Source organism: Sarcophilus harrisii, chromosome 1 (assembly GCF_902635505.1).
Source record: "Sarcophilus harrisii chromosome 1, mSarHar1.11, whole genome shotgun sequence".
Classification (NCBI taxonomy): domain Eukaryota; kingdom Metazoa; phylum Chordata; class Mammalia; order Dasyuromorphia; family Dasyuridae; genus Sarcophilus; species Sarcophilus harrisii.
In genome coordinates, this window is record NC_045426.1 from 162,828,313 (window position 1) to 162,855,207 (window position 26,895).

The window sequence follows — 26,895 nt, forward strand, 5'->3', positions numbered from 1 at the left end:
GATTGAATGTGTGCCTTACTTGATAGGATGTTACTTTGCTTTATGCCAATACATTAGCTGACGATAATGAATCTTCTGTTCTGAAAAGCATGGTTTAGTTGATTTTTTTAATTTTACTTCAATGGAGCAGTACCTTGTCTTTTATAGAACAAGTTAGACAAACCATTAATGACAAGAGTGTTAAGGTTAAATATGAAGCAATGCATTCACCTCTCTGAGTGCTATCCATCTTTCCATTTACAGGAGCTTGACAAAAGTACTGGCTTTGTACAACATTTCCTTTAATTACATGCTGCGGGAAACAGGCTTTTAACATAAACATAGTTGCATTCATTTATTCAGCAGTCGCTCTTCAATAGAGCTTAATGGAGAAGGTTTAAATCCTAAATGAGTACACACATCTCTCAGCAGTGTTATGGCAGCCACTGTGCTTGGCTTAAAAGCAACATCTGACTGCTTGTGTAGGTTTTAAAGCTTTTGCCTAATATTAAAGTTAAACAGTCGAAGACAGAATATAACTGTTCTCAGAGTTTTGATAATGGTTAAAGCTTCTCTTTGCTCAAAGCTGGGTAATCATATTTGATGTTTTGCTGCATGAATCAGATTATGATGGCCTTTAGTATCTTCCTACTGCTAATTACGAGAGTTTGTTTCCTCTTTATTTTGGTTCAGGTTTAATACAAATAAAACACTCAGCAATGAAAATAGAGAGAGAGCTTTTAAGGAAAATGTTTTGAATCAAATTGCTATTTCTGTGAACATTGTAAATTATCATATAAATTTAAAACTTTTCCAAAGTTTCAACTTTTATTCAGTGTCACATGTGAGTCACAGGTATTAATCTGTGATACTTAGTTTTTACTTTTAACCTAGGTACTAAGTTGCAATAATTTAGCAAGCATTTTTCTTTATGGTATGTTTGTTCACATTACAATTTTGAGATAATTTTTTTCCAAAATTGGTGGCATGTCTTGTGTTAACCCCATCTCCTTTTGTTCAAGATTTGAATTTACTTAGTTGTCTTTCTATAATATAAAATAATATTATTGCATGTTTCTTTAGAAACTGAAATGTTCTTTTATTTTCTACTTATGGTTTTTGCACCTGGAGTAGCTGAAGTTGTAATTCTTTAATTATAGTCCCATGAGTTAGTAAAAAGCTGTCATCAGGTGTAACTTGTACCCATGTACCTTTTCACAAGACAAGTGGTAACTGAGTGAATCATTGATAAGGTAACTTTGATCGTTTTGAGTTCATGAGGACAAACAGTCCTCAGATAATGGCTGCTCATAATTCCAGAATCCACTATCATTTGCCCTCAACTAACATGTCTCAATAAAATATGTTTGAATGAATATTTATAAGCTGAAAGGGAAAAAGCTTGTTTATGCAGTCTCAGATTAATTGATTATATTTTTAAAGGAACTGAAATTGAGATTTCATCTTTGTATTTCTGCTATTTTATCCTTTAGTACTTGAGCAAATCCATTAAGGGGGGAAAATTGCTTTGACTGCATCAGGAAATAATATTTCCACACATTTTTCCTGTGATGGGAATATGTAATTATTTAGAAATAGTAGCAGTTCATTTTTTAATTATTATGAATTTAACTTATAGCATACATTCTGAGGGATTACTTTGTTAATAAAAATAACTCCTTAAAAACACAGGCTGGGAGGCATTGGTTTTTTTTCAGATGTGGTTTGCATAAAGATATGAGCTTATAACGGATTTTCCTTTTAATATTACAGGAATGCTGACAGGAATGAATGAAACATCAGCTATAATCATTGCTTCACCACAGAATTCTACTCCCCCTGTGATACTTCAGAAGATTGTAAATGTAGCCAACCTAGGCATAGTCCCTTCTGGACAAGATAACATACATAGGTAATTTTTTCACTAACAAACAATGTGATAAAAATATATGGATGTATATAAATATAAAATCCTTGATTCATATTTGTCTTTTGAAAATGATATTCCCCTGGTATATTTGTCTGTCTTTTTAATGGTACCTGTGATTGGATCCAGCCTATGACATCACAAAAACACAATCTGTGGAGCTGTTCCCAGGGGAGTGGGTTTCCCCTTCCTAGGGGTTTCCAAGCAAAGACTACATGACTCCTGGTCCCAGGATATTGTGGGAGAAGTTCACATTAGGTTCTGTTTAGTCTAGATAACTTCTGAACTCCTGTCTTATTGTGGGGACAGTTAAGAGTTCCAAGTTTGGTTTCTTGCTCTCTCACTATAGACAAAATTTTAAAGCAGAATAGGTGTTAGTCCAACACTATTCCCCCCCAACCCCTCAATGCCATTTTACAGAGAAGAGGCAGTGTGGTTTAATGAAAAGAGCTCTGACTTTAGTCTCAGAGGATTTGACTTTAAGCCAGTCACTTGACTTTGGCACTCAGTTTCCTCAGCTGTAAAATGAGAAGGTTGGAATGTATGTTCTTTAAGGTTCTTTCCAGTTCTAAATCCAATGATCTTTGAAACCAAAACCAGAAATACATCCCAGCCATAAAACCATTTGGCTGGGGATCATGAGCAATTCTTTCCACACCTCCAGGTTTCAGTTTCCTCTTTTATCAATTGAAATTACCTGCCCTATCTGCTTTCCAGGATTATAAATGAAAGAATATAAATGAAAATACTAAGTGAAGTTAAAAGGGCCTAAATTCAAAAAGTAGTCTTATCAGTACCATTATAGATATGCAATCCTATGGTTCAATAATGAGAACTAGATGAGCCTTTAAAATAATAGATGATTCATTCCTCTCAGGGATAAATATTTTCTTCATTTTACAGTAAGCTCCAGTTTTCCAAATATAGAAAGAAAATGAAATAAGTGCCATAAGTTCTTTTCCCCCTGTTTTTGTGTTCCCTATTATCTCCAGCATTTTATAGAGCATACAATTACATTTGATTTGTGTGCCTCTATAAATAACAAATAATATAAGCTGTTAGAATGCCAAAACAAACATTACCAAAAACTTTTTTTTTTACTTAAGTAAAAATGAAATTCCCTGCTGGTTAAAACCTGTGAAATAAGTAAAAGTATTGCTGTTTGTCTGTTATACATAAAGAATTAGAACTAGCAGAAGTTGAGACATTTGTTCATGGTGACATAGCTGGTCAGTGTCAGAGATGCCAAGAATCAAGTCTAGGATCCTGTTGAGGAACCATCCGAAATCCAGCTGTGTGATCTGCTAGTTTAGCTGTTATTTGACATGACTGATGGCATGAACCTCTCTAAAGTTCAAATGTTTAAAGTCATGATAACATGTTACAGTTAATACAAGTTAATGTACAGTTAATACAAGACAATAATTATCTAGGAATTATTTCTATTCCTATTTCTATTTCTAATTATTTCTATTCATTTTTAGAATATGATCAGAAACATGCAGACAATTTTTATTTTATACTACGAACAGTAATAGGGCAAATTGTTTCTTGTTTCTGCCCTGTCATGAATGCCAAAATGTGGCTGTCCATGGTGTTGAGAGATAAACCTCAACAGATATGGATAATAGATAACTATGTGAACAACTATGTGAATCTAACTATGTGAATCAACTACCATATCAACTAACTGTGTGAATCTTAAGTTGTCTTCCTAATTTTTGCCTTTTACTTTCAATTTACAAAGTGTATCTATAGTAGCACTGAGATTGAGGGAATTTCATAATGAGAAAGAATAGATTATGTGAATACAGAATTCTTCATGTATTGATCCCATAAAGACATTGGGCGGGGAATCGTTTTTCCTTAGATGATTTGTATTCCTTTTCTGTATGAAAAGCACTATAAATTTAGAATAAAATGGACATAAGTGTTATTCTTCAAGTTAAAATCACTTTATATTAATAGCTAATGGAAGCTATCACTTTGTCCCTTTATTGTATTGTATTGATTTCAAAAATGCAACACTTTTTATTAATTTCCATATTGGACTGTGTTTATTGTTGTGTGTTTGTGTTGTATTTAACCTTAAATGTTAAAATACAAATTCTTCTGAGTTCTTTTACAACATGCTTTGAGAATGACCTATTAATAAATATTACCTTTTTTTTTTTTTAACCTATAGCTTTTATTTGCCAGAGGGATTGCCCAGAATCACATAGCCAAATATGTGTTCCCTGACTTTTGAGTCCAATGCACTATCTGCCACACCAGGCTAGTTCTCTAAGATTATAAATTGAAAACTATAAATTAGGGAGGAAGTGCTGACCTGCAGTGATGGAAAGATTTCCCTTAACCAAGAATTCCCATTACCAGTGAAATCACAAGTTCCTCCCCTTCCAATAAAAAGACTTCTAAGGTTTGCAAAAACTTGTTCAAATATTATCTTATTTGATCCCCGCAACAGTCTGTTAGGAAGATTCTTTTATTATCCCCATTCTACAGATAACAAAACTGAAGATGATGAAAGTTAAGTGATTTATTCTCAATTGTTCAGCTAGAAAGTATCTGATGCAGTATTTGAATCTGGCACTTTGACATTTTTAAACATTTAAAGATTTTATATGTCAAGAATTCAACATTAAAACTTTATTTGTTTTGGGGGAAATTCCTGAAGATACAATATATTTTTATTTCTTACTTGATGTTTTATTAAAAATAATAACATCTGAGTGTGAGAGGCAGTATAATATAATGGATGGAGAATCTGCTTTGGAGTCAAGAAGACCTGCCCCCAGACATTTATTGGCTGTGTGACCCTGGATGAGTCACATAATCACTTGGGTCTCAGTCAACTTTCCTAAGACTCTTATGTGGCCAGGAAAATGCTGAGCTACATGGATAGAGGGCATTTCCTCATCTGCCATTGAACTTACTGATTCAATCAAAAGTACACACATATAGACACATGTATACACATACCCACGTTCATCTATATAGATTGTCATTATAGGATAAAATTCCTGTTGCCATTGGATTATAGAACATTGGAATGAATGATTTGAGAATAGCATTAAATACAAATCAAGTAACATGGTAGACTGATGCTTTTCAAATTCAAATAAATTTTTGTTTAAAAAAGTAAGAAAATGATCCCCTTTTCCTATCAAGTAGAAAAATGTCAAGATATAAAGTTGAAATTTTAAAAGTTTATCCAAGACTAAACATAAATAAAATGAAATTTCTATAGTACCTATACAAAATAGTCTTGCTGATAGGAGGGAACAAAAAAAGGTTATTAAATGTATTATGGTTTCTGCACTTTATTTTAAAAAGCAATAATAGGTCCTATATAGTCATTCATTAAAGGAACATATTAACTGATAAAATTATTTTGGTTATAAAATCAAATTCTTCTATCATTACATAGAGTTTTGCTTTTAAAAATGAGTGGTAGCATGAGAGTCCATCAGAATATTATGCCTTGAAAATCTGTGGCTCAGATTTGCTATGTGAAAATTCTGCTATTAAAACACAGTAAAGACTGTTATTAGTAAAAGGCAGTATGTTTTTGCCACAATATAGACAACTCAGTTATTAAAGGGAAAGAGAGAGAACATGAATATTGAAAGCCTTCTCAACTGTGGTAGTACCATGCAAAGAGAATATATATACATCCTCAACCCTTTATAATCTTATAATCTAAGACAGGCAACACTAACAGACAAACTGACAGAAGTAAATAAACAGTATGCAGAATTCAGAATAAATTGATATGTCAGGTTCTAGTTAAATCTTTCAGAAATTAATAGAAAATGAATTTTTAACTTTTATTGTTTTGGGGGGAAAGGCAAGGGAGGGGGGAATTACCAGAAAAAGTGGTGATGGTAGGCAGTGTCTTTTGTGAAGTGACTCTTTGTGGCAATGTATATGTGTAGATCTTTTTAAAGATTAAATTCATTTTAAGAAAAGATAGTCAAATGAATTAATTACTGCAAGGTCCCCATCTCCAGAGCTCACTATTGATGAGCCAAGCAGGGCTGAGAAAAGGAAGGAGCTGAGTTTTCAGAAAGTTAAAAATCTCTGTATTGCTTATTTCAACTTCCTTTCTATCTTGCCTTTTACCCGAGTTTTTAATTAGTAGCAAAATGAACTGGTTAGAGTTTTATCTTTTATGTAGTTAGCTGATTCTGTGCTAAAAGTGTTAATAAGCATTGAAATAATCAAAAATGGCAGAACAAAGTACAGACTACATAATCAGACCTAATAGTAAAAACAAGAGATCACTACTACACATCCAATTTTCTCCCTTATAAATATATTTCTTTTTGTAGATGGAAGATTAGTGAATGCAATAGATAAAAGCTATTTTAGTTTTTTCACTCTTGTCTCCATAATAGCTAAGTACTCAAACAAGATGTACATTATGGTTAATTACAGTAGTACATTATAGCTTTATCTTTACATAGAATTTGATTTAAAATAACCTGCAGCCATAAGAAACAAAAAATTTCAGACTCTGAGTACTCTGAACCAGAGGTGTCAAACATGCTGCCAAAACATGCGATCCACAACACTCTCAAGTTAGGCCAAGCCAGATTGAAATGTGATTGGGAAAAATTTAACAAAGTAAAATATAGATAATGTTAACATGTGATTTTCTAAGTCAGTAAACTCTCATGGGCATTCTAATGTATAGTTTAGTGGCCCCTTGACATCATTAGTCTAATCAAAGTTCTCATTCAGCCAGAGAGAATTCCAAGGATGGTCTCTTAAAATATATTTTTACATTACAACTTTAAAAAATATATAGTTTATACATTTTTCTCCCTGTTCAAAATATTTTCTGGATTATTGCTCTGATATGCTAAATCAAATTAATAAGATAATAACAATTAAATGGTACAAGTTTTGTTTTGTTGATAAGAATAGCTGATTATTTATGTTACTGCCCAGTGTTAGTCCTTTCATAGTTGATAAATTAGCCCTTTTAAAAAATATGCTTCTTGATTAAAAGCTTTTTCTTGCCCTGATTTCATGTTACTTCTTAGTTTATTGAGTTAACACTACAGAAAAACTTTCATTATTGCTTTTATACTCTTGACTTGGTCTTGTTCTACCTCTCCCTTATTAATTGTACAGATATTTGTTGTGTTTGTGAAATAGAAACAATATTCTTAATTTGTAGATAGATATAATGTTAGTGGAATAGATTTGTATTATCCATTGGGTTATTATTATTGTTATTTTTAAATTTTTTTACCTAATAGGTTTGTTATTAGCTATTAAGGGAAAGCCAAGCTGTAAGTGGAACAGTATATCCATGGTCACATGCAATCCAACTTTTAACCTAAAACATTCAAAAGGCATTTTGTTTTGTTCTTTCAGACTTGGAATAATAGTAGTGAGGAGTGACCTTTACTCAGGTGGTGTTCAAAATGAGCTTGGTTCTTCTCTAACCCTTTGACTCATATAACCATTAATCGCCATATGTGATGATCCTTATTGAGTAAATTTCCTATATATAATACATAATTATTTTCTATCTTAAAAGAACATATCCTTCATATCCTTTAAATCAGTGGCTTGTTCTGCTAACCCAGCCCCAATTAATCCAGTAATGTATAGTTTATTTCTTGTGTCTTATTTTATCTTCCAGGAATCCCCCTTCGTTTTTGGAGTTGTATAGGTGGTGGTGGGTTGGGCGTCCCCCAGAATCTGATTGACTTTGATCCTGAAATAAAATTAAAGGTTTTTAGACCCTGTTTAGACTTGAAGCTAATCAAAATCCATGGTTCTTTCACAAGGTGGTTGTTGTCCACTAGAGGGCAGCACTGCTTTTATGTCTGACTGCTTTGAACTAGGATATGTAGGTATTATTTGAAAAATCAAGCAGGGACTTCACAGCTGACTGTTGATCAGAAGGCATAGTGAATATTTGTAAAGCCAACTAAATCAGAATGATGACTTTAAAATTAAAGCATTCTTATTTTATCTTTTGTGAGGCACACTATGCTGTGATGGCCAAAATTTGTGAATAGGACAGTTTTCTGTCAAAAATAACAGAAAGTGTGTCCTTCCTCGCTTTTTTCTGATATATTCTTCACTACTCAAAAAAAAAAAAAAAAAAAAAAAGAATCTAAGCAAGAGATAATGGTTTTAAGAATTGTGGTTTAAGGTACTGGTGATGGAAGGTTTTAATTCTTTTGTTTTTAAATCTCTTTTCCTCCCTCCCACCAGTCTGGGTGGACTGTTTCCTCCCTCTTTCTCTCCCCCCTCCCCTCCCACCTTAGGAAGGGAAGGGGAGGGGGGTAGGTTTTTTCTTCTTCCCACCCTCAGAGTTTGGGAAATAAATTGAATTTACTCTGTGGAAGAAAGAGAATATGTCATTGAATAAAAACTAGTTGGTTTAGAATATAGAGATATTTAGTATCTTTAAAAACCAGACTAGAGAGTAGCTAGCACTAAATAGTGATGGGGATAGATTATTTTTATCTAACTGAGTGTATTACATCTTGGTATCAAAGGATTAATTTTGGAAATTACAAAAGGGAGATGTTGACATTTGAATTAAATGTAAACTTTTCTCTCAATATTAATTAAACACCTTAGGGTTGTCTCTTAAAATGTATTTTTATTTTCTATCCAGTTTTCAAAAATATGTAATTTATATGTTTTTCTCACTGTTCAAAATATTTTCTGGATTATTGCTGTGATTTGCTAAGTTAAATTAATAAGATAGTAACAATTTTTAAGTGTTTATTTAATTCACTTTTTTGGAAAATAGTGTCCCATAGCAATTCACTTTGGTATTTGGAAGTAGGAGACTAATTCAAGCCATGATTTCTTATATACAAGCATTGTGCAACTTCATTACACATTTGTCAACTTTGGACTAATTATTTTTGTACAGCGAGGGCAGGGCATTGCATCTTGTGATCGTCTTTCTTACTAATAGGATTCTGTCTGCTTCAGCAGGCAGTAATTGAAGGCTTCATGTACAGGGTAGGAAAAAAAAAAGTTTTAGCCTGAGTGGGCCATTGTCACAGCTTCTGGTAACCAGTAGAACAGAAAACAGGAGAAAATTGAACTCAGAATAGAAAAATCAGAGACCAGGAAGGCTACCCAAGAGAAGAAAAAAGCATGTCTTAGAGCTGTTTGCATTAACTCTAGCAAATCTTGTTCTGTGTTTTGGGGTTTTGTTTTGTTTTTATTTTAATTCTGTTTTGGAATACCCTGGAAAATTCATGAAGCTTTTGAGACAAATATCATTTTAAAGATTATTTTAATATAAGTATCTAAATAGCTTTACATTTAGATAAAAGATTATTTTATTCACTCAAGCTAAGGGGACTTGAAATCCCCACACAGATTTTCACAAAACTAGAGAAAATATATTTAAATGCATGAAAGAATATGTTTTTGATACTATTGTTATCTCATTTGTTGTTATTTGACTGGTTTTGGTCACTCTAATTATCATTAGTTCAGATAGAAGAACTTTACAGGAAATTGGAACATATTTGGTGTTTAATATCTATCTTATTTTCTTTTTGTTTTTAAAATCCTATTTTTATATGTTTTATGTGCTTCAAAAAATTAAATGCCAATATCTCAGTATCTTATATCTGTGGTCATCCATTTGGCAAGGTGAAATATAACCATATTCTTGCTATTGATGACCTGCATGATCCTGGACAAGTCATATCACTTCTGGTCCTCAATTTTTTCATATATATAATTTTTTAAAATATGGTTAGAATGATCTGTAAAGTTTACTAGAGCTGAAATCCTGGGTTTCATTGAGTAATATTAAGCAACTAGTACTTGGTAGGAAATGAATTGAAAAATTATGAAAAATACCGCTTAATAAGATAGAACCCATCTTAAATAGACAATACATTTTTAACTGTCAGCCCACTTATTTGTTCTCATTTACTCTGTTACTGGTTTTCGAGGTTGGTTGGTCTAGTAGACCCTCCCTGTATCACAAGAACTGTTATAAAAGCTTAGCATTGCACATCCACCAAGATCTCTTTTGAAAAAGCATGTGCTTTTCTTTATATAAAGGAAAGAAAAAGTTCAGAACAGGAAAAGGGCCAAATTGAGCAGAAAACGATAGTATTCTTTAAAAAAGAAAAGTTCTGCATAAAGGTTTTTGAAGATTGTAAGAGTTACCAAAAAAGGAAATTAGTTTATGTGGTCAAAGTCAACATACATGTTCAGTATGCATGAGAAGCAAAATAATATTGATCCAACATGGAAACAAACACCTACCAGAGGAAGAAAAGTGTCACCAGTGTAGGCTATATTTTAAGCCAGGTACAACCTAAATGTTCTAATGATCTCGGCTGACACTTTTTTTAGCTGCATAATTGGTGCCAGTGGACTTCCTGATCTTTAATCTTGCATCTAAAAATTAGTAACTTTGTCCAAGGTTGGAACTGTAGTCAGGCTTATGGTTCCCTGACATATTAGGCTGGGGGAGGGGTGTGGCATATACATTTGTTTTTTACAATCCAAAACAAACCACACTGTGATCACACTGTGTTCCAATTAAATACATCTTTTTTGAACTGTGAAATGAGAATATCAGAACATCTGATCTGGTCTTCTTTAAAGCACTGCTTCCAACACTGGTGCCCACCAGAATATAGAGACCTTGTTAAAAACACAGTTGCTTTTATACTAGCTAACAGCCCTCTTGCCGGAATGATTTGTTTAGCATTATTCCACTGCAGAGCAAATATATACCTCGTCTCTTTCCTGTCCTTATTTGTTAGAGCATTTTGAGAATTTGGTGGTAATAGAATTTAAAGAACATGTACAAGAAACTAATTTTAATCTGCATAAACATACTGACACCAAAATTGACACATGTCTCTGATGAATTTTGCATTATCATAACATTGGCTCTCTACCACTTTAAGTTTTTAATAGAAAAGAAGTAAAAACGTGCCTTGGGGCTATGCAGCACTAAAACTGAAAACTACGGGCTTTTGTGTTCCTATTCAGACATAATCTGTTCCTCTGTGGTCCCATGACACAAGTGTTAAGTAAATAAAGGGACTAATAAGACTATTGTTTACACAATTATAAACCTGTCAGAATCAACTAGAGAAATAAGGGACTTTACATTATGGATGGAATGGCCAAGATTATAGACAAAAGTAACTGTAATAAACAGGATGCTCAAGTGATTAGCTAGCCTCTGGTAACCTAATTTGACACAAATGTGATTTTCCTAGGAGGCAGAAATATCTCAGAATTTTGGACCCAAAAAATCCCATTGGCCTGTGATGAGGTTCATGTAAGAAAGGTTATTTAAGAGGTGTGGATCCTCAAAATGGAAATTAAACACATATTGCCTAGTCTCTTGAGACTGAGTCTAACAGAAAGTAAGTTGGTGTGTAGTAGAGCTTCATAAATACACACACACACACACACACACACACATACACATATATATATGATGTATTTGATACACACACTCACACTTTTCTGACCTTCAGCCAATAAGTTGAAGAGTTACTTACCTCCCTTAGCAGAAAAAACTTTGTTCTTTTTGATGTCCTTTACAAATAACCAGAGTGTTTAGAAGTGTGGATAATATTTTCACTTGAGCAAAATTAGCATATTTGTTTTCCTTTTGATGCATTATTCTAATTATTGTTGGGAGACTATTCTCGATGATTATATTTAGGGCCAAAAATGGCCTGTTAGCTTTCCCCAAAAAATATGAAAGTGATGTGTTATGAGATTTTGATGTGGTTTTTTAAAAAAATCAAAAAAGAAATTACTTCTCATTTAAAGAGAATCTGCTTCCTGCTTAAGTGGCTAATATTTTAATTAAGTCTGGAGTGAAGTTTTTTTGAGTGTCTCCTGATAAACTCCCTCTTTTATGTTGATGGTAATTAAACAGATCCCTGAGGACCCCAGTAGGCACTGTGCAAGGCCCATGCTAATTGTCAGACATGAGACACTGACCAGTTGGTTTGCTTCTGAATAGCCCACAGTGTGCTATCAGCCCAGCAGTTTTATTTTTATGTATTGTGAGCTGTTGTCAGGGCTAACTGGGTCCTATTGTGACTGAAGATGTTGCGCAAATTGAGGCAGATGGCTCTGATTCAGACACGTGTCATTCAGAAAGGGGAAAAGGGATTGGCCCTGAAAAGTGGGGTCACAGCGGGTCACAGACCTGCTCTACACTTGTTAGTGTTTTCAAAAGCTCATGTGCAACAACTTTGTTGTGCTCTGGTTTGTCGTTGAGTACCCCCCAAAAAAGTGGGGTTCGTTCCTTATGGGATATGGAAGCTTAGATAGTTGCCTACCTTCCTGTCTCTGGGGCTTGGCTGTACATGCAGAATGAATTAGCAGGATTGACAGAAGTTCATTGTGTTCAAAATGGCTTTTCAGTCAATTGCAGGGTTTAAAAGGCTAGTTTTGCTTTTAATTCCATGTAATTAGTAGGTTTTTCGTGTCTTGGAATGTACTAATAGAACATTAGTCCTTAAATTTCCTCTCATATTCAAAAGGAAAAAAGGGGGAATCTAATGTTCTGAAATTACAACAAAGGGAAGTACTTCATTGGTTGTTTTCATTCAATTTCATTTCAAGGCATCATCACTAAAGATTGAATTTGAATCTTTCAACTTGACTGGTTTCATTAATGCAAATATGAACATTTTCAAAGGAAATATTTTTCCTATATGTAGAGAAGAAAGGTTTTTTCCTCCCTTACATATACCCACCAACTGTTTTCATAAACAGTTTTTATTTCAAATATTCAGAGTTTTAAAATTCAGATTCTTGGAAAGATGCCTTTATGGACAGAAAATAACATTGAGAAGGAAAGTAAATTGGTGTTTATTTTAAGTGACTATATTGAGGGCAATGTATTAAATATCAAATGAATTAATTTACTTTAAAATTCCCCCTATAGTAGCTTATTCTATAAATGAGAGGCTATTGACATGCAGATTCACATTTAAACCTCTAAATAAAAGAGTCTTTGTTTTATGTGCACTTGACAAACTCTAAATTGGGAGCTTTAAGGTCAGGATGTTATACAGTTTATTAATTTTCTGAAGAATGCTTGGGTTTGGGCTTCTTAGCAGTAGGGATCCTCTTCCAGATTATTTCATTTGGGAGGGGAAAGTTCTGTTAAACTCATTTGACTTTAGGAACAATATACTGTCTCCTTTCTTCCCCCTCATCATGAAGATCTCTTCACTTTTTTTCCTCCAGATTTGCAGCTAAAACTGTGCACAGTGGGTCACTGATGCTAGTCACAGTGGAGCTGAAGGAAGGCTCTACAGCACAGCTCATCATAAACACTGAGAAGACGGTGATTGGTTCTATTCTACTGCGGGAGCTGAAGCCTGTCCTGTCCCAGGGGTAACCTGCTTACATCTGGACCTCAGAATCTGGCACACAACAAAAGTGCCTGGCATCCACTACTGCTGCCTTTCATTTATAATAATAGCCCTTCCATCTGGCAGTGGGGGAAGAATACACTCTTGACATTCTTGTCTCCTGCTTTAGAATGCTAGTGTGTATCTATCATGTATGCAGTACTTGCCCCCTCCCCCCCCCCCACCTTTTTTTCGGTTTGCTAACCAAAGAGCATATATTTTACTGTCAGTTATCTAAACTCTTGAATCCATATGCTATATAATCTCCCCTGACACTTCTACCCTTTTTCCTTGACTTTTTCTAGTTCTGATGAAATAAGTATTGAATAATTAAAGTTCACTGGAAATCAATTTGCCTTCACCAATAAACAAAAATTTTTTAAGAGAAAGAGAATCTAGCTGATCTCACATATTAGCACAGGAAGTGAAGATATCTGGAATTAAGTAAGAGAACAATGGAATATTTACAAAATACTGTTGTTCACTGAATCTCCATGTGTTGTAATCATTTGCTGATGACTGTTGTCATCAGATTTTCTGAATGATTAAGAATAAATAAAATAGCATATAAATAGCCTCTTTGCTTTTTTCTTTGGTAACCAGTCATCACCTATTTTTGGAATCCATTAATTCTAAAAGGATTTGATAAGCAAGGGAGCCACCAGGATTTTATTGCTAAAAGAAAAGCTCTTCCAACCTTTGGCCAATGTCAAAAAGAAAATAATTGATAAATGTTTTTCAAGAACTTTTGTGTTGCTGAATAAAAGCCATCCTTCCAAAACAGTCAACTCACAAAACAACAATTTTTGAGATTTGATTATAAGGTCTCTCTTTGCTGCTGAATAAGTTCTTCAAATTGCCCTTCAGATTGTTGTATTGATCTTTGATGGTCCAGGAGGTCCAGCTTTGGAGAACTGAATTTCTTTAGTATGAAGCTTATAGAAAAATTATTTGTATGAACATGGATTTCAGAAATAACATCCAAATTAGTGTATATGAAAAACATATCAAATGATAGAAAAATTTAAGACCATCATGAAATTTTTTTCATTAGACTGATTTGTATTTACAAAATCTGCTGTGTAGCAACTTGAAGTTTTTTGATTAAAATTGTTCTCCAATCTGAAAGTCTTTCTAAACCCTTTCTCAATAAGTGCTTCAGTTGCAAATTACTTACAATGCAGTTGATTTATTTACTTTAGTGATTCACCTAAACAGTCTTTAAATAGTTTGTACTAGTTGTTCATTTCTATTCTCCAATCTTCACAGCACTCTCCAGACCTCTCTATCCCCATCAAAAAAGAAAAACCTTTTGGTAGATCAGTTTAGATTTGAATGAAAATTGGAAAAAAGAGAAGAGGAAGAAAAAATTTTAATTGAAGGTCATTGGAACATACAGTTTGAGAGAAATAGAACAGATTGGGGAAATTCTTAAAATGTTCATTTTGATGTACTTCAGAGAATGCAGGCAAAAATGGTAAGTTGTCCTGCTAAAAGAAATCAATCTAAGGAAACAGAACTATGGTTATCTGAGTTACAGACTATCTCTTACTCTAAAGTACTCTATTATGTTATTTTTTCCTAAATGATATCCCGAAATACCACTATAATTATACTTCATTTGACATTTCCTATTTTCCAAAGCTCTTGTCATTTTGGATTTTTAAGTCACTGTTTGGAGAGTAATACACAATTTGACCAATTAAAGATTGTTAGCTATAAATTTTATTTTCAGATATTAAGGGACCTTATCTCTAAAAATGTGACCTACGACACTACTATTTTCTGTATTTTGGAACAACCACAGAAGTTTTTGTGAGACCTTGATTTTAATAAGAAAAGTATGATAATTATGACTGTTTATTTTTTAATTTAAAGTCTATATTTAACTGATAATATGACACATATTTTTCTACTTGACACTTTTAACACCAACAGCTTAATGTGATTGAAACGTTATTTTATATACATGGTATTTGAAATGTTGAACAGCAGATTTTTTTTTTTTTTTTGGAAGAACAGTGATTCAAAATTCTTTGCTCAGAATTCATTTGACTTCATCATTTTCTGTGATTATCTTTAAATTATTCCATAGAGTTGAGTTAGCCAAAGTTAAAGTCCTAATTCTAGCTATATTTTTGTATTTTAATATTAATTTAATGGGACACTTTATATACACCACTTTTGAAGAACTATGATGGTATTTTCAGCTTCATACAGAACAGTACAAAAATAAGGCTTTTTCTTGCTTTTGATTTGAAAAATCATTTTAAAAGATTGAAGAGGACCCAAAGATTATATTAAACAAAAATACTATGTATACTGCCTCTGGCTATTCCCTTTTATAAATATTTAATAAAAAAGAGTTGGGGGGATAGGGTTTGTTTTTTTTTAACCTTAGAATCTAAGATTTTTAATTTGGATGTTTAAAAAGGGAGGGAAAATAAGCCATTAAGCTAACTACTTATTAAATTAAGGTAATTGGAAGATACCCTCCCCCCAAAAAAAACTTGTGCTTTTTTCCTCATTAGCTATTATTTTTAACTGTGTAATCATAGAATTCTCACATGAAACAATTTAATAACTTATTTACCTTTTGTGCCACGTAAGAAATGAAGAGTGTGGAGTGAGGGTTATCTTAGAATGTATTAGACACATAATCTCAGGGTTGGTAGGGACCTAGTTTCTTTTCCATTTAGTTCAATTCATAACAAAACAAGATTCACTCTAGGCCATATTTTACAAATGACCATTTACATTTTGCTTAAAGATTTCACTGAAGGGGAACCCAGTTTTTCTCAAAATGACCTATTCTGCTTTTGGATAACTCTAGTCACCCGGAACTTTCATCCTACGTCCAGTTTAAAAGTCACCTCTATGAAGGTTCCATCCATCACTCCTAGTTGAACTTCGATGGAAATTTAAGTGAGCTCTGGTGGCACTAGTTTTGAAAATGCTTAAGGCCATTCATATGCATAATTCATTTGAAACTTTGCATTAGCTGCTGAGCCCATGCTTGAAACTCTTCTGTCATGATAGACCAGCCCACGCCGTTTTGAAGAAGGATATCACCATGTTGACTGAAGGGTGATATATCTTTTTGGCCAAAACAATAATTAAAGTCCATATAGTAAATTATTGTATTGTACCACTGAACGGAGTATTTCTAGATATGAAATGATAATATCCTTAGAACATGTATCTTGGAACATGAACAAAAATTTAACACTCCTTTGATCACATAGAGAATGTGTGGATCTGAATGTTCTTGAAATATTCAGTTTATTCATCAGTAACATATATGAATGGTTACATGGCATTCAGCTTTATAGAATTAACAGAAAATTGGAAGTGTGGCAAAGGAATTAATCTGTGGGTTAATTTTTGCCACATTCTATAGACAAGTCCTTTTATTGAACGTAGGGAGAATATGAAGAAGTATAAGAAATAGGAATATAGAGATTTCTCTCAACTTCTAAGCACCAAGTTGGAAATAAAAAATATGTGTAAAAGATTGTTATATGCTACTTTTTCTTGTTTCCCACCAGCTAACCCAAAACTACTACCTCCAAGAACAAATCAAACTCGTAGTTTCTTTTTCTCAGAGAAACTGATCAGCAAGCTTCTTCCCTACCACATCCTGCCTTCTTGAGGAATTTCATCCCATAATATGTTCCTACCTTTTGCCATTCCAAATGCTTTTACATCCATTTCTGTCCACCTTCCTTTTCTTACGTATCCACACTCCTTAATCCCATTCCTTCTTTCTCTACTGTTTTCTAAGCATCTATTATCCCTAGAAAATCTGTTCCTAATTCATCTTTCCCTTTATTTCATTTGTAACACAAACACACACATCAAGGTGCATTTATTTTTTTGTGTTCCATATACCAAATAGTGCTTTGTACACATCCCAGGAATGGTGACCTTTTTTTGTCAGTAGGTAGTAATGTTAACCATCCTTTGAGGACTCCTTTAACCAAAGAAAATTCACCTTACTGTCAACCTGGTGATGAGGCACTCAGAGCTCAGCGAGATTCTTTTGATGACACATGAAGACTATTCTCCAACTATTTACCTTTCTAGCTTGGTAGAACTCTCCAGAGATTTTGTACTTCACTGGCATAGCCTTTGAGAAGTCAGTGACATTCCTGCCACAATTAGGCACTGGAATAGGATTTTAAGCAAGATTCAACATAGGTCTATTGTTTAATATTGATCCTAATGATTATTGAATGAAGAGTCAGGATCAGAATCAATAAACAATTATTAAGTGCCTATTATGTGCCAGGCCCTATGCTAAGCACAGGGGATAGAAAACTCCTTCCAAAGACCTCACAACCAGATGGGAATCAACTGGGCATAATAAAAAATTAATATTATAACACCAATTCTATACACTAGAACCTTCAATGTCTCCCTATTGCTACTTGGATAAAATATTCACCTGACATTTAAAGCCCCTCTAGGCATTTTTCAGATGAAGAAATTCAAGTTGTCAACAATCATGGGGGAAAAAAAATCTTTAAATTACTGATAATTAGAGAAATACCATTGAAGGAACTTCGATGTTCCAGCTCCCATCTAGCATACTGACAGATGACAGAAGAGAAAACTGACAAATATTGAAGGGACTACAGGAAAACGTATATTAGTGAACTGTGAATATGAATTACAGCTGTGAATCAGTACAGCCATTCCAAAACACAATTTGGAACTATGCACAGGAAGTTAAGACCCAGCTATACCACGAATAACTCTATGCCCCAAAGATATCAAAGAAAGAGGAAAATTATATAACAGCTCTCTTGGGAATTAAGAGGACATCCAATTGAAGAATGGCTAAATAAATTGTGGTGTGTGAAAATTCTGAAATATCATCAGGCCTTAAAAATTGGTTTCAGATGAAACCGATACAGATAAGAATGAGCAGAACTAGGGAGCAATTTTTACAATGATCACAGAGAAAAGAAACTGTGAAAGAATTCTTAGCATATTGATAAACCCACAAGTTTATGGGATTTATTTTAAAGAATGGTTTCATATAGTTTACAAGAAAAAAATGAAATCAAACATGTCACACCTCCTGAGAAGTGTTAAACTTAAAATGAAGAGACATACATTTTTGGCATAATGTGGGAATTTGTATTGCCAAACTCTGTACATATATTTTTAAACTTTTAAAAATAGCTTTTTATCTTCAAAATACATAGTTTTTAAATTCACCCCTGCAAAACCCTGTGTTCCAAGTTTTTTTCCCTCCCATTCCCTCCTCTAGAAAGCAAGCAATGTAGATGTATTTTGAGGAATTTGATTTTTAGATCTGTTTATTTTCTTAATTTCCCATAGGTAGGGAGGAGGAAAAGGGATGGTAGAAGAGACAGATTGATTTTTTAAGATATTTGTTACTTGAAAAAAATTTAAATCTGCTTCCAATTTATCTTTCCAGACTGATTGATTACACAGTCCCCTTCAACACTATCTCCAGCCAAACTGACTTATTTCATGCTCCCCACATCCAATGAATCATTCTATCTTTTATATCATTCCATCTCTTACATCATTTTATCTATCACAGGTTTTTCTCTGATGCCTGGAATGCTCTCTCTACTAATGTTCCATGGATCCCATGGTTCTCTTCCAGTCTAGCATCATCTCCTTCAAAAGATCTTTCCTGTTTATCCCATCTATTTTCGCTATCCCTTCCCTTTTTGTTTATATTCTCTATTTACTACTCTGTGAATATACTGTACTCCTTCCCCTCTCACACTCCCAGTGTACTGTAAGCATCTTGAGGGCAGTTTCTGGCTTACTTGTCTAGAATGCTGTGCCTTGCACAGGGCCTAAAGACAGTAGATATTTTTTAAATGCTGATTGATCACTTCAGAGCTCATTACACTTTTCTACAACTAATGGTCTTGCAACAATCCATCCAATCCCAAAGTTTATCATCTGTGTCCTAGAAGGGGGTACCAATGACCATGAAATTAACAGATCCTTGAAGTATTAGAGTAGGTACTGCAACAATAATCTTTCTATTATCTTTTTGTGGGTGTGATTCCAATTTAGGAACCTAGCCACCACTGATAATATCGTTTCTATAGGAAAATACATTCAGGATTTCAGACTACAAATTTAACAACAGACAAGTCAGAACAGGATGAAAAGAGCTGCATTTCCAAAGGAGTAGAAGAATATTACCGAAGGCAGAGATAAGAGCTGCAATGGTCTAAGTAGTCTTTATATAGAAGAAGCTAAACTTCAAAAGACTGGTGAGGTTTTATTAAAAAGAGAGAAGTTCTGACAATGATACAGCTTTTTATTTAAGCATTTCACCACATGAAAAGAAGGATCTAGTAAATCTATACTTTCATTGGTCTTTAATTGAAATGCTATGGGGGAGAAACCATCCAAATTAGATGGTTTATAAGAATCTAGTCCTAGATTCCCTTTTGTGAGATCTACCAGTCAAGCTACTATCTATGGGATTTTGCTGAGCTGTTATTGGTTATTGGTTATGGTTCCTGATAGAGTAAATAGGAGAAGTGCCATCTTTATAAGTCTGTCTATGAGAGAAGCAGTACATCAATGGAATGACCTCTAAACTTGGATTCTGGGAAGAGTTGGATTCAAATCCTGTCTAATCCATAAAATAGAGCTAATAATATTATACAACAATATTATAATAAGATAATAATATATAACAAAGTAGGTGGTTACAAAGTTCAAATGGCACAACATATGCAAGGTCATTTCAAATCTTCAAATAATAAATGCAAACTCTTGTTGTGTTTGTCAGAATCGATGTATTGTCATGGACTTTCTCTTTGACCCACCAGGATGTAGTTATATTAATTACTATAATGGGCAAGTCACTCAGTATCCTTGAGCCTCATTTTTTTTGTCAGTAAAAAAGGAGATATTAAAGTCTTTAATACCTAATTAGTTGTTGTGAGAATCAAATGAGATAATACACATAAGGCACTATGGAATCCTTAAGTCCTTTGTGCTTTAGAAATGTCAACATTTCTCTAGAGAGAAGACTTTGGATTAAATAATTGATTGTGGGAAACTTTTTATGTGAAGGAAAGAAAATATATTAAAAAATAATAATCTCTACAGGATACCTTGAATTTACAAACATTTACAAACATCAGCATCACTGTCTTGTAAGCAATCTTGCAATCCTGATAACATATTGCTTAGGAAAGTGCTGCTGCTTTTTCCCACTCTATCTCAGTACAAGGCTAAAAGAAGGATTTGTTTAGAAACATCCATAACCCATTCAGACAGCACATAAGCTACTGGGAGTAAAACACCTAAAGTTGACTTGCAAGAGTACAATACAATACAACTTACAGAGCTCTTCCTTCACTTACCAGACCATGTGGAGTTAGTTAAAGTTACAACTTCTATTTGTGATGGAGGCTGGCATCTTCAGCATCATTCACTATGAATAGACTCATTAAAAGATTATCTAAAGTAGCATCTCAAGATTTTTTTGATTACATACCTATCAGCAAAAAATTTTTTGAGAACAGATCCTCAATTTCGTACTTTTAAGTTATATATGAAAGTTACCATACAAATAATTACATACATATATGCATATATCATAAAACACAAAGAGAAATTTTAGAAAGATAAGATAAAGATGAATTTATAATTAAATGATTATAAAGTCATTAGGGATTCCTGGAATTTATAGGCTAGAGAAGTAATGTGGTTGTAAAGACATTTTTAGGAAAAGTTGCCATTAACAATTGTGTAGAGGAAGAGAATGGGTTGGAAAAAACAGATACTTGAGACCTGAGGCAGGAGGACCAATTGTAAGGTTACTGCAATAGTCCAGGCAGGGTTAAATGGAGAGAAAGGACAGATAGAAGTGTTATTTAGAGGTAGAAAACACAAGACTTGGCAACTTACTGGATATGTGGGTCGGGAGTGAGAAATTAATTAAAGATGATGTCAAGATTGTGAATCTGGGGAAATAGAAAGATAGTTCTGTGCTGGACAGAAAATGGGAAGCTTGGAAGAAAGGAAAGTTTATGAGAAAAGAAAGCATAGTGAGAATTGATCAGATGAAATGACAATCTTGCTCCTCCTGTGAGACTCTCTCTGTCCCAACCAAAACAAAAAGGGGGAGAGTTTTATTCACCAGAGTTCAGTACCTACGCTTCACATTCAAAACCTCTTCTCCCTGACCTATTTTCCCAGACTTCTCTTATATTACTCTTCTTCCCATTACTTCCAGGTCCAAACTAGATTACTTGCTATTCTGCAAACATTCTCCTCACCTTTCTGACTCTGTGATGTGGCTCATAACATTTCTTCTTGCTAAAATATCAGGCTTTGCCCCCCAATAGCCCTCCTACCAAAATCTTATTGATTCCTCAAAATCCACTTTTATGAAAGCTTCCATAAAATACATGGAATCATCAAATCTAAAGATTTGGCCCATCTGGGCCAAAACATATGCCCTGGAAGCCATAAATGAACTTCTGTCCTCTGATTTTCCATAGTCCTCTCTCATGCACTTATATTCTAATTTGAATTCCTGTTTTTCTTTGTATATTTGTCATGTCCCCTACAAGACCAGAGAAGTTCCCTGAAGGTAAGGACTGCATCTTGGTGGCCAATTGTATGAGTGATTTATAGAATGTGTCCTCAGTGTAAATGAGAGCCCCCATTTTCTACCATTTCTTGTCCATAAATTTAGTTCTTTTCTCTTGGGACAATATAGCCACCAAAGGTAATCAGTACACTTGGTATGTCTTTCCAAACATAGGATAAGGCAGTAGTTTGGAAAGAGATCTGCTTGTTCTTCATACCTATAAGTTCTGCTTTCTGAGCTAGGATTTTAAAAAATGAACCTATCCAAAGTAGGATTATTTCAAGAATCAATCTATCAAGGGTGAGCTCTAGAAAGGCCTGATTTCTTCAATGCCTGTGGCTTCCCTTTGTTTGAGCCTCTATAAGTTGAGAGGCCCAAAATCCAAACACGTTTTCAGCAAAGTTAGTAGTCAGCTCAGCTTTCTAATTGAAAGTAATTCTAATTTCTGCGCTGTGGCATAATTGGCTAAAAAAAATGTTATTTGGTGATTAAGATTCTGGAGTGAATTGTGTTCTTTGGGTTCTTGCGCTGCTCCTCCATCAGGGACTTGGTTTCCACGGTGTGCAGCTGTTAGAGCTGATTTACAGTACTGCGGCTGTGGCGAGTCATAAATAAATCCTCTTATATAGTTGTTATGAACACCTGTTAGATCATCTGTCAGCAAAGCGCTGGTCACATTTATCATGGTGGGGTAGTTATTCTACTTCAATCCATTTCCAACTGACTCAGCCTCCGTCGCTGGATTACTATTACCACACCATAATCGCTCGTTTCCACTCCATGTTACAACTTGCAGATAAAAGATTTCACTACTTGGCCAAATTTCATAAATAAAGGAGCAGTTCAGTGCAGTAAAAGTTTATTTTTGTCATCATTTGTCACCCCATTATTCTATAAATCAGATGGAATAGCACTATTGCCAGCTCAGGCGTTGCTGTCAGCCTTAGGCGTGGAAATGGTCCGTTTCTTCCTTTTAGATGAGATGACATGTCTTTCAGATTTAACTGGCTTATGGCTTTGTTTCACCCATTTTATTTTATTGCCCCTTCAGAAAGATCCATGGGGAGCAGAAAGCCTAAAGGAGTGAAAATGGAAATAGGAAACAGGACTGCACGCCACTTAGCTGGGATATTCATCCCCCCTCTCAGTGGTCATCAGAAAGCAGACCACCACATCCACAAGCGGGAAACAATGACAGACCTTTGATCTGCTGATCCTTGTCACCCATTCTCAGGGACTTCATAGTTTTGCATTTAGAAATCTGGCCTTCCCCCTCCTGCAAAATGTCTCGGGATTGCAGCTACTGTGTAGGCTACAAGCCCTTGGGAGTTTGGCGATGGGCACTGAAAAGGGCCAGTCTTCCCCGTATGATCTGTGTCCGTCCCCCGGGACCCACTCCACTGGCCACCAGCAGTTCGGAGATTCATTAGCAAGTTCTGAACTAGGTCTGAGATGGTCTGGAAGCAGGCAGAGTCCCCTTGGTAAGAATGAGAGGAAAAGAAGATGCTGAAGGGATAGGGTAATAGAAAAGGGTTTATAGTTGATATTATACGTCCAAGTTGGTTCTAATTCAAGTTACATTCTTCAGAGTCATTATGTAGCTCATAAATTCAATAAAGTGTTTTACTGTTACTATAAAAATGACAGGAGGGGGGTTTTATGTTGTAAGTTTCGTTAGTTGCTCTTCCTGTTTTATGTTAAAGTTCTGTGGTCATTATGTCATTAAACTCCTTGGAGTCTGAAGGGCTCAGGCCCCTCCATCCCTTCCCCTGGAGCACACTGCGCCAGGGCAGATGTTTACCCCCCTGGAGGGGCTCAGGCTCCTGGACACTTTAAACAAAGGCTTTTAAAAATATATTGATTATTTTAGAAACGAGAGCAGAGGCCCAGCTTTGGATGGGGGGAGAACAGAACCAGAAGATCTGGGGTTTGCTCCCAGATGCTGTGGCCCCCACCCTTCTCAGCCCTACCTTCCAAGGCCCTTCTCTCGAAGTTCCAGAGACATCTCCTTGGAAAGAGTAGTGTGACCAAGACAAAGAACACCAGATCCGTTCTCTGGGAGCTCCCTGGGCCCGGCAGAAAGGGGACTGTGCTGATGGAGGGAAGGAGTTTCAGAAAGGTTCCTTCCTATTGCCCTCTCTGCCGGGGCAGTAGGGGTCCTGAGCCATAGAAAGCTTTGCTCAGCTTGGAATAGTTTAAGGCCCTTGTTAAAGTTTTAAGCAGATTTTTCAAGTGGGCATCCCTTCGGGCCTCAGAAGGGAAGCTCAAGCTCTATTTCAATTGTTTCCTTTTGCTCCCAAAGAAAACCATAAAAAGAGGATTTCTGCCCCCGGAATCTTTGCTCTCTCCAGATGTTTATTCTGAACAGAAATAAGCCACATGGAAACAGCAACTACTAATTCTCTGGCCAGAGTGCATCAGGGCCTTAATCTAAAGCCTCCCATCCATCCAGCTGTCTGGCATTTGCTATTATAGGGCACCAACAGAGAAATGAGGCTGTGGCTTTATCACTGCACCTTGGGTGACAACTTGATTTTCTGCTTTCCCCGCAGGCAGCAGAAGCCCAACATGATGGGGCTGTTAATTTGTGCATTTCATGGTGTCTGTCAGGGGGGCTGCGAGAGGAGGGTTTCAGGGGGAAGGGAATGGAGCATGTCCCAGCCTCGGAAGCACCTGTCTGCATTGATGGCGCAGAGCACTTCTTATTAGTGTACAGGTCTCTAAATGCAGCCCGGGGATGACAGCCTGGCATTCCCAGCCCCCGAACACTGTGACAGGCGCAGGCAGCCGGTCCTATTGTTTGCCCTTGATGAGCATGTCATTAATGGAAATGGAAGAAAGTGAGGGCCACATCAGTATTCAAATAGCCTCCATTCTCTCTGCCATTCACGGGCTGGCTCAGCCTGCTGGAGATTTCCTTCAGCAGGCCCCCCTCAGACATTTCCCCCCAGATTTGTTCCCAGCACACACAAACTCCCTGCCTGCCTCCCTTGACCCCTTTCGACCCTAGAACTGCAGGTTAACCTTAGTCAGATTCAGAAAACTTCAGGTTCTTGGCCTTTATGTGCCTTTGGGAAGTTGCCTCTATCAGTTAAATGCTTGCTGGCTACATACAACTGAGCAAGGGAAAGTTGCTCGCTGTCCCTCAGCAGGCCATAGCCACCAGGAGGCCTTGGGTTTCCCTTGTAAAGTGGTGGGTCGATTGCTCTCTCAGGGCTTTTCAGAAACAGAGGGTGAAACTGCAAGTTAAATTGAGAGAATCAGTCGGAGGGATATTTTCCCCTCTCCAACAACTGTATAAATGAAAAAAGGACATAGGTTGCTCTGTTAGGGGTTTTCAGAAATAAAGGATGAAGCCACAAATTAGATTTAAAGAAGCTGTAGGGGCAGGGAGAGATGGATTTCTCCCTCTTCTACAATGATTTAATTGAGAAAGTCATTTCTTTTGTGAATTTGCAGTCAGAAAGATGGATTCAAATCCTACCTCAGAAACTTTCTAGCCCTGCAACCCTGGGAAAAACATCTTAACCTCCTTGTGCCTGTGCTTCTTTATCTGTAGAATAAAAAGGTTGGACTCAATGGCTTCTAAGCCCCCTTCCGCTTTTAAATCTCTGATTCTATGATCCTGTGATTTTTAAATCAGGGAGAAATCAAGGTATCTCCCCAGAAATTTCTTGAGCCAAGAATAAATGTCTCCCAAGATTATTTACAGCCAACTGGTAAGTGACTACATCCTGAATATATGTTTCTGTGGCTTAGGTCTTTTGTTGGTCTGTTTGCTTAATAATGTAATTAGTGCTCAGAGGGAGTATATTGATGCTGCTGTTGGCATCCGCTGCTCTTCCAAGCATTTGAAAACTGTTCTTGTTTCAGGCTTGCCTCGTCTATCGCCCAGTGGCAGCTCCCAGAGCCCCTCAGATGCTCTCACCTCCAACTCCCATTGCCAACACACTCACACAGGTCCCAACCTCCATATATTCCATCTAGTTCTGCATTTGCAAAAATCACCTCTTTTCCATTCAAATGTGAGACTCCTTTGGCGAAGACAGACACAAACGACCACCTCTATTTCTTTCTGACCTTTTAGCCGGGAAAGGTCAGAAGATTAGCTGGCAATGCATTTCTTTAGTCATGTCCCTTACCTAGTATTAATCTGTCAGGGGCCTGGATCCCAGCTCCCAAAGACACCACCTGTCTTCCAGGGCATCCTACTAGAAGCTGAAAATCCTGTGAACAGGAGCTGACAGCCTTGAAAATGAACTGGGCCACTACTCTTGTAATCTCTTCTCTCCAGGTCCACCTACACTTATTTGTGTAGCAAGGAGTCTAGCAAGATGTCTTGCAGACATACATATACACATGAGAAAAGAATAACTCCCACTCACTCTTCACCTACTCTCACCATGTGGTGAATAAAACTGACTCCTGTTAAGCTTTTTTCTCCTTTGAGTACATCAGTTTCTTGATGGCAGAGACCAGGGAAATATATGACTCATAACTGCTATTTGAAAGCCCAACAGTACGTGGGCCAGTCTGCTAAGGCTGTCCTGTAATTGTTGCTGCTGTTATTATTGACAATATTATGGCCCTATTAGAGATATTGGGGAACCTCTGTTAGATTTTCTCAGGTGTTTATCCTGCAATCCACAAAGATGCTCCAGCTCTTCTCCATTAAGTGCCTGAAGGGGGTGATTATGGTCTGAAAAGCTAGGCAGTAAATCTAGACTCCTTCTAGCTCACTTTGAAGCTCAGGGAATCCACCGAGGCCAATTTTAGAAGAAAAGAAACAGGCTGAGGAGGAAAAAAATCCCAGCGTTTTAGCCCTTGTGTCACAGTGATGGAAAATAATTTTCACATTTGATTAATAATTAAAAGGCCTGTTTAATAAAATATGGAAGGAGCATTTTGTCTCTTTGCTATCATTAGCATGACCTGGGACCCCTATTTTGGAGAGGGACAAA

At 35.7% G+C, this 26,895-nt stretch overlaps 1 protein-coding gene across 3 annotated transcripts in view; it reads left to right on the forward strand.

Moving 5' to 3' along the window:
• AP3B1 (adaptor related protein complex 3 subunit beta 1) overlaps nt 1–13,894 on the forward strand; it is a 309,786-nt gene extending 295,892 nt beyond the window's left edge. For 2 of the 3 annotated variants that reach the window (XM_003759422.4, XM_031966179.1), the window contains exons 26-27: nt 1,753–1,891; nt 13,154–13,894. In XM_003759422.4, the coding sequence (XP_003759470.1) occupies nt 1,753–1,891; nt 13,154–13,307 (293 nt within the window). In that variant the 3' untranslated portion in view covers nt 13,308–13,894. Of the gene's footprint in view, nt 1–1,752; nt 1,892–13,153 lie in introns of those variants that run through there. The other variant, XR_004233861.1, reaches the window with a different exon arrangement.
• The last annotated feature ends 13,001 nt before the right edge of the window (nt 13,895–26,895 follow it).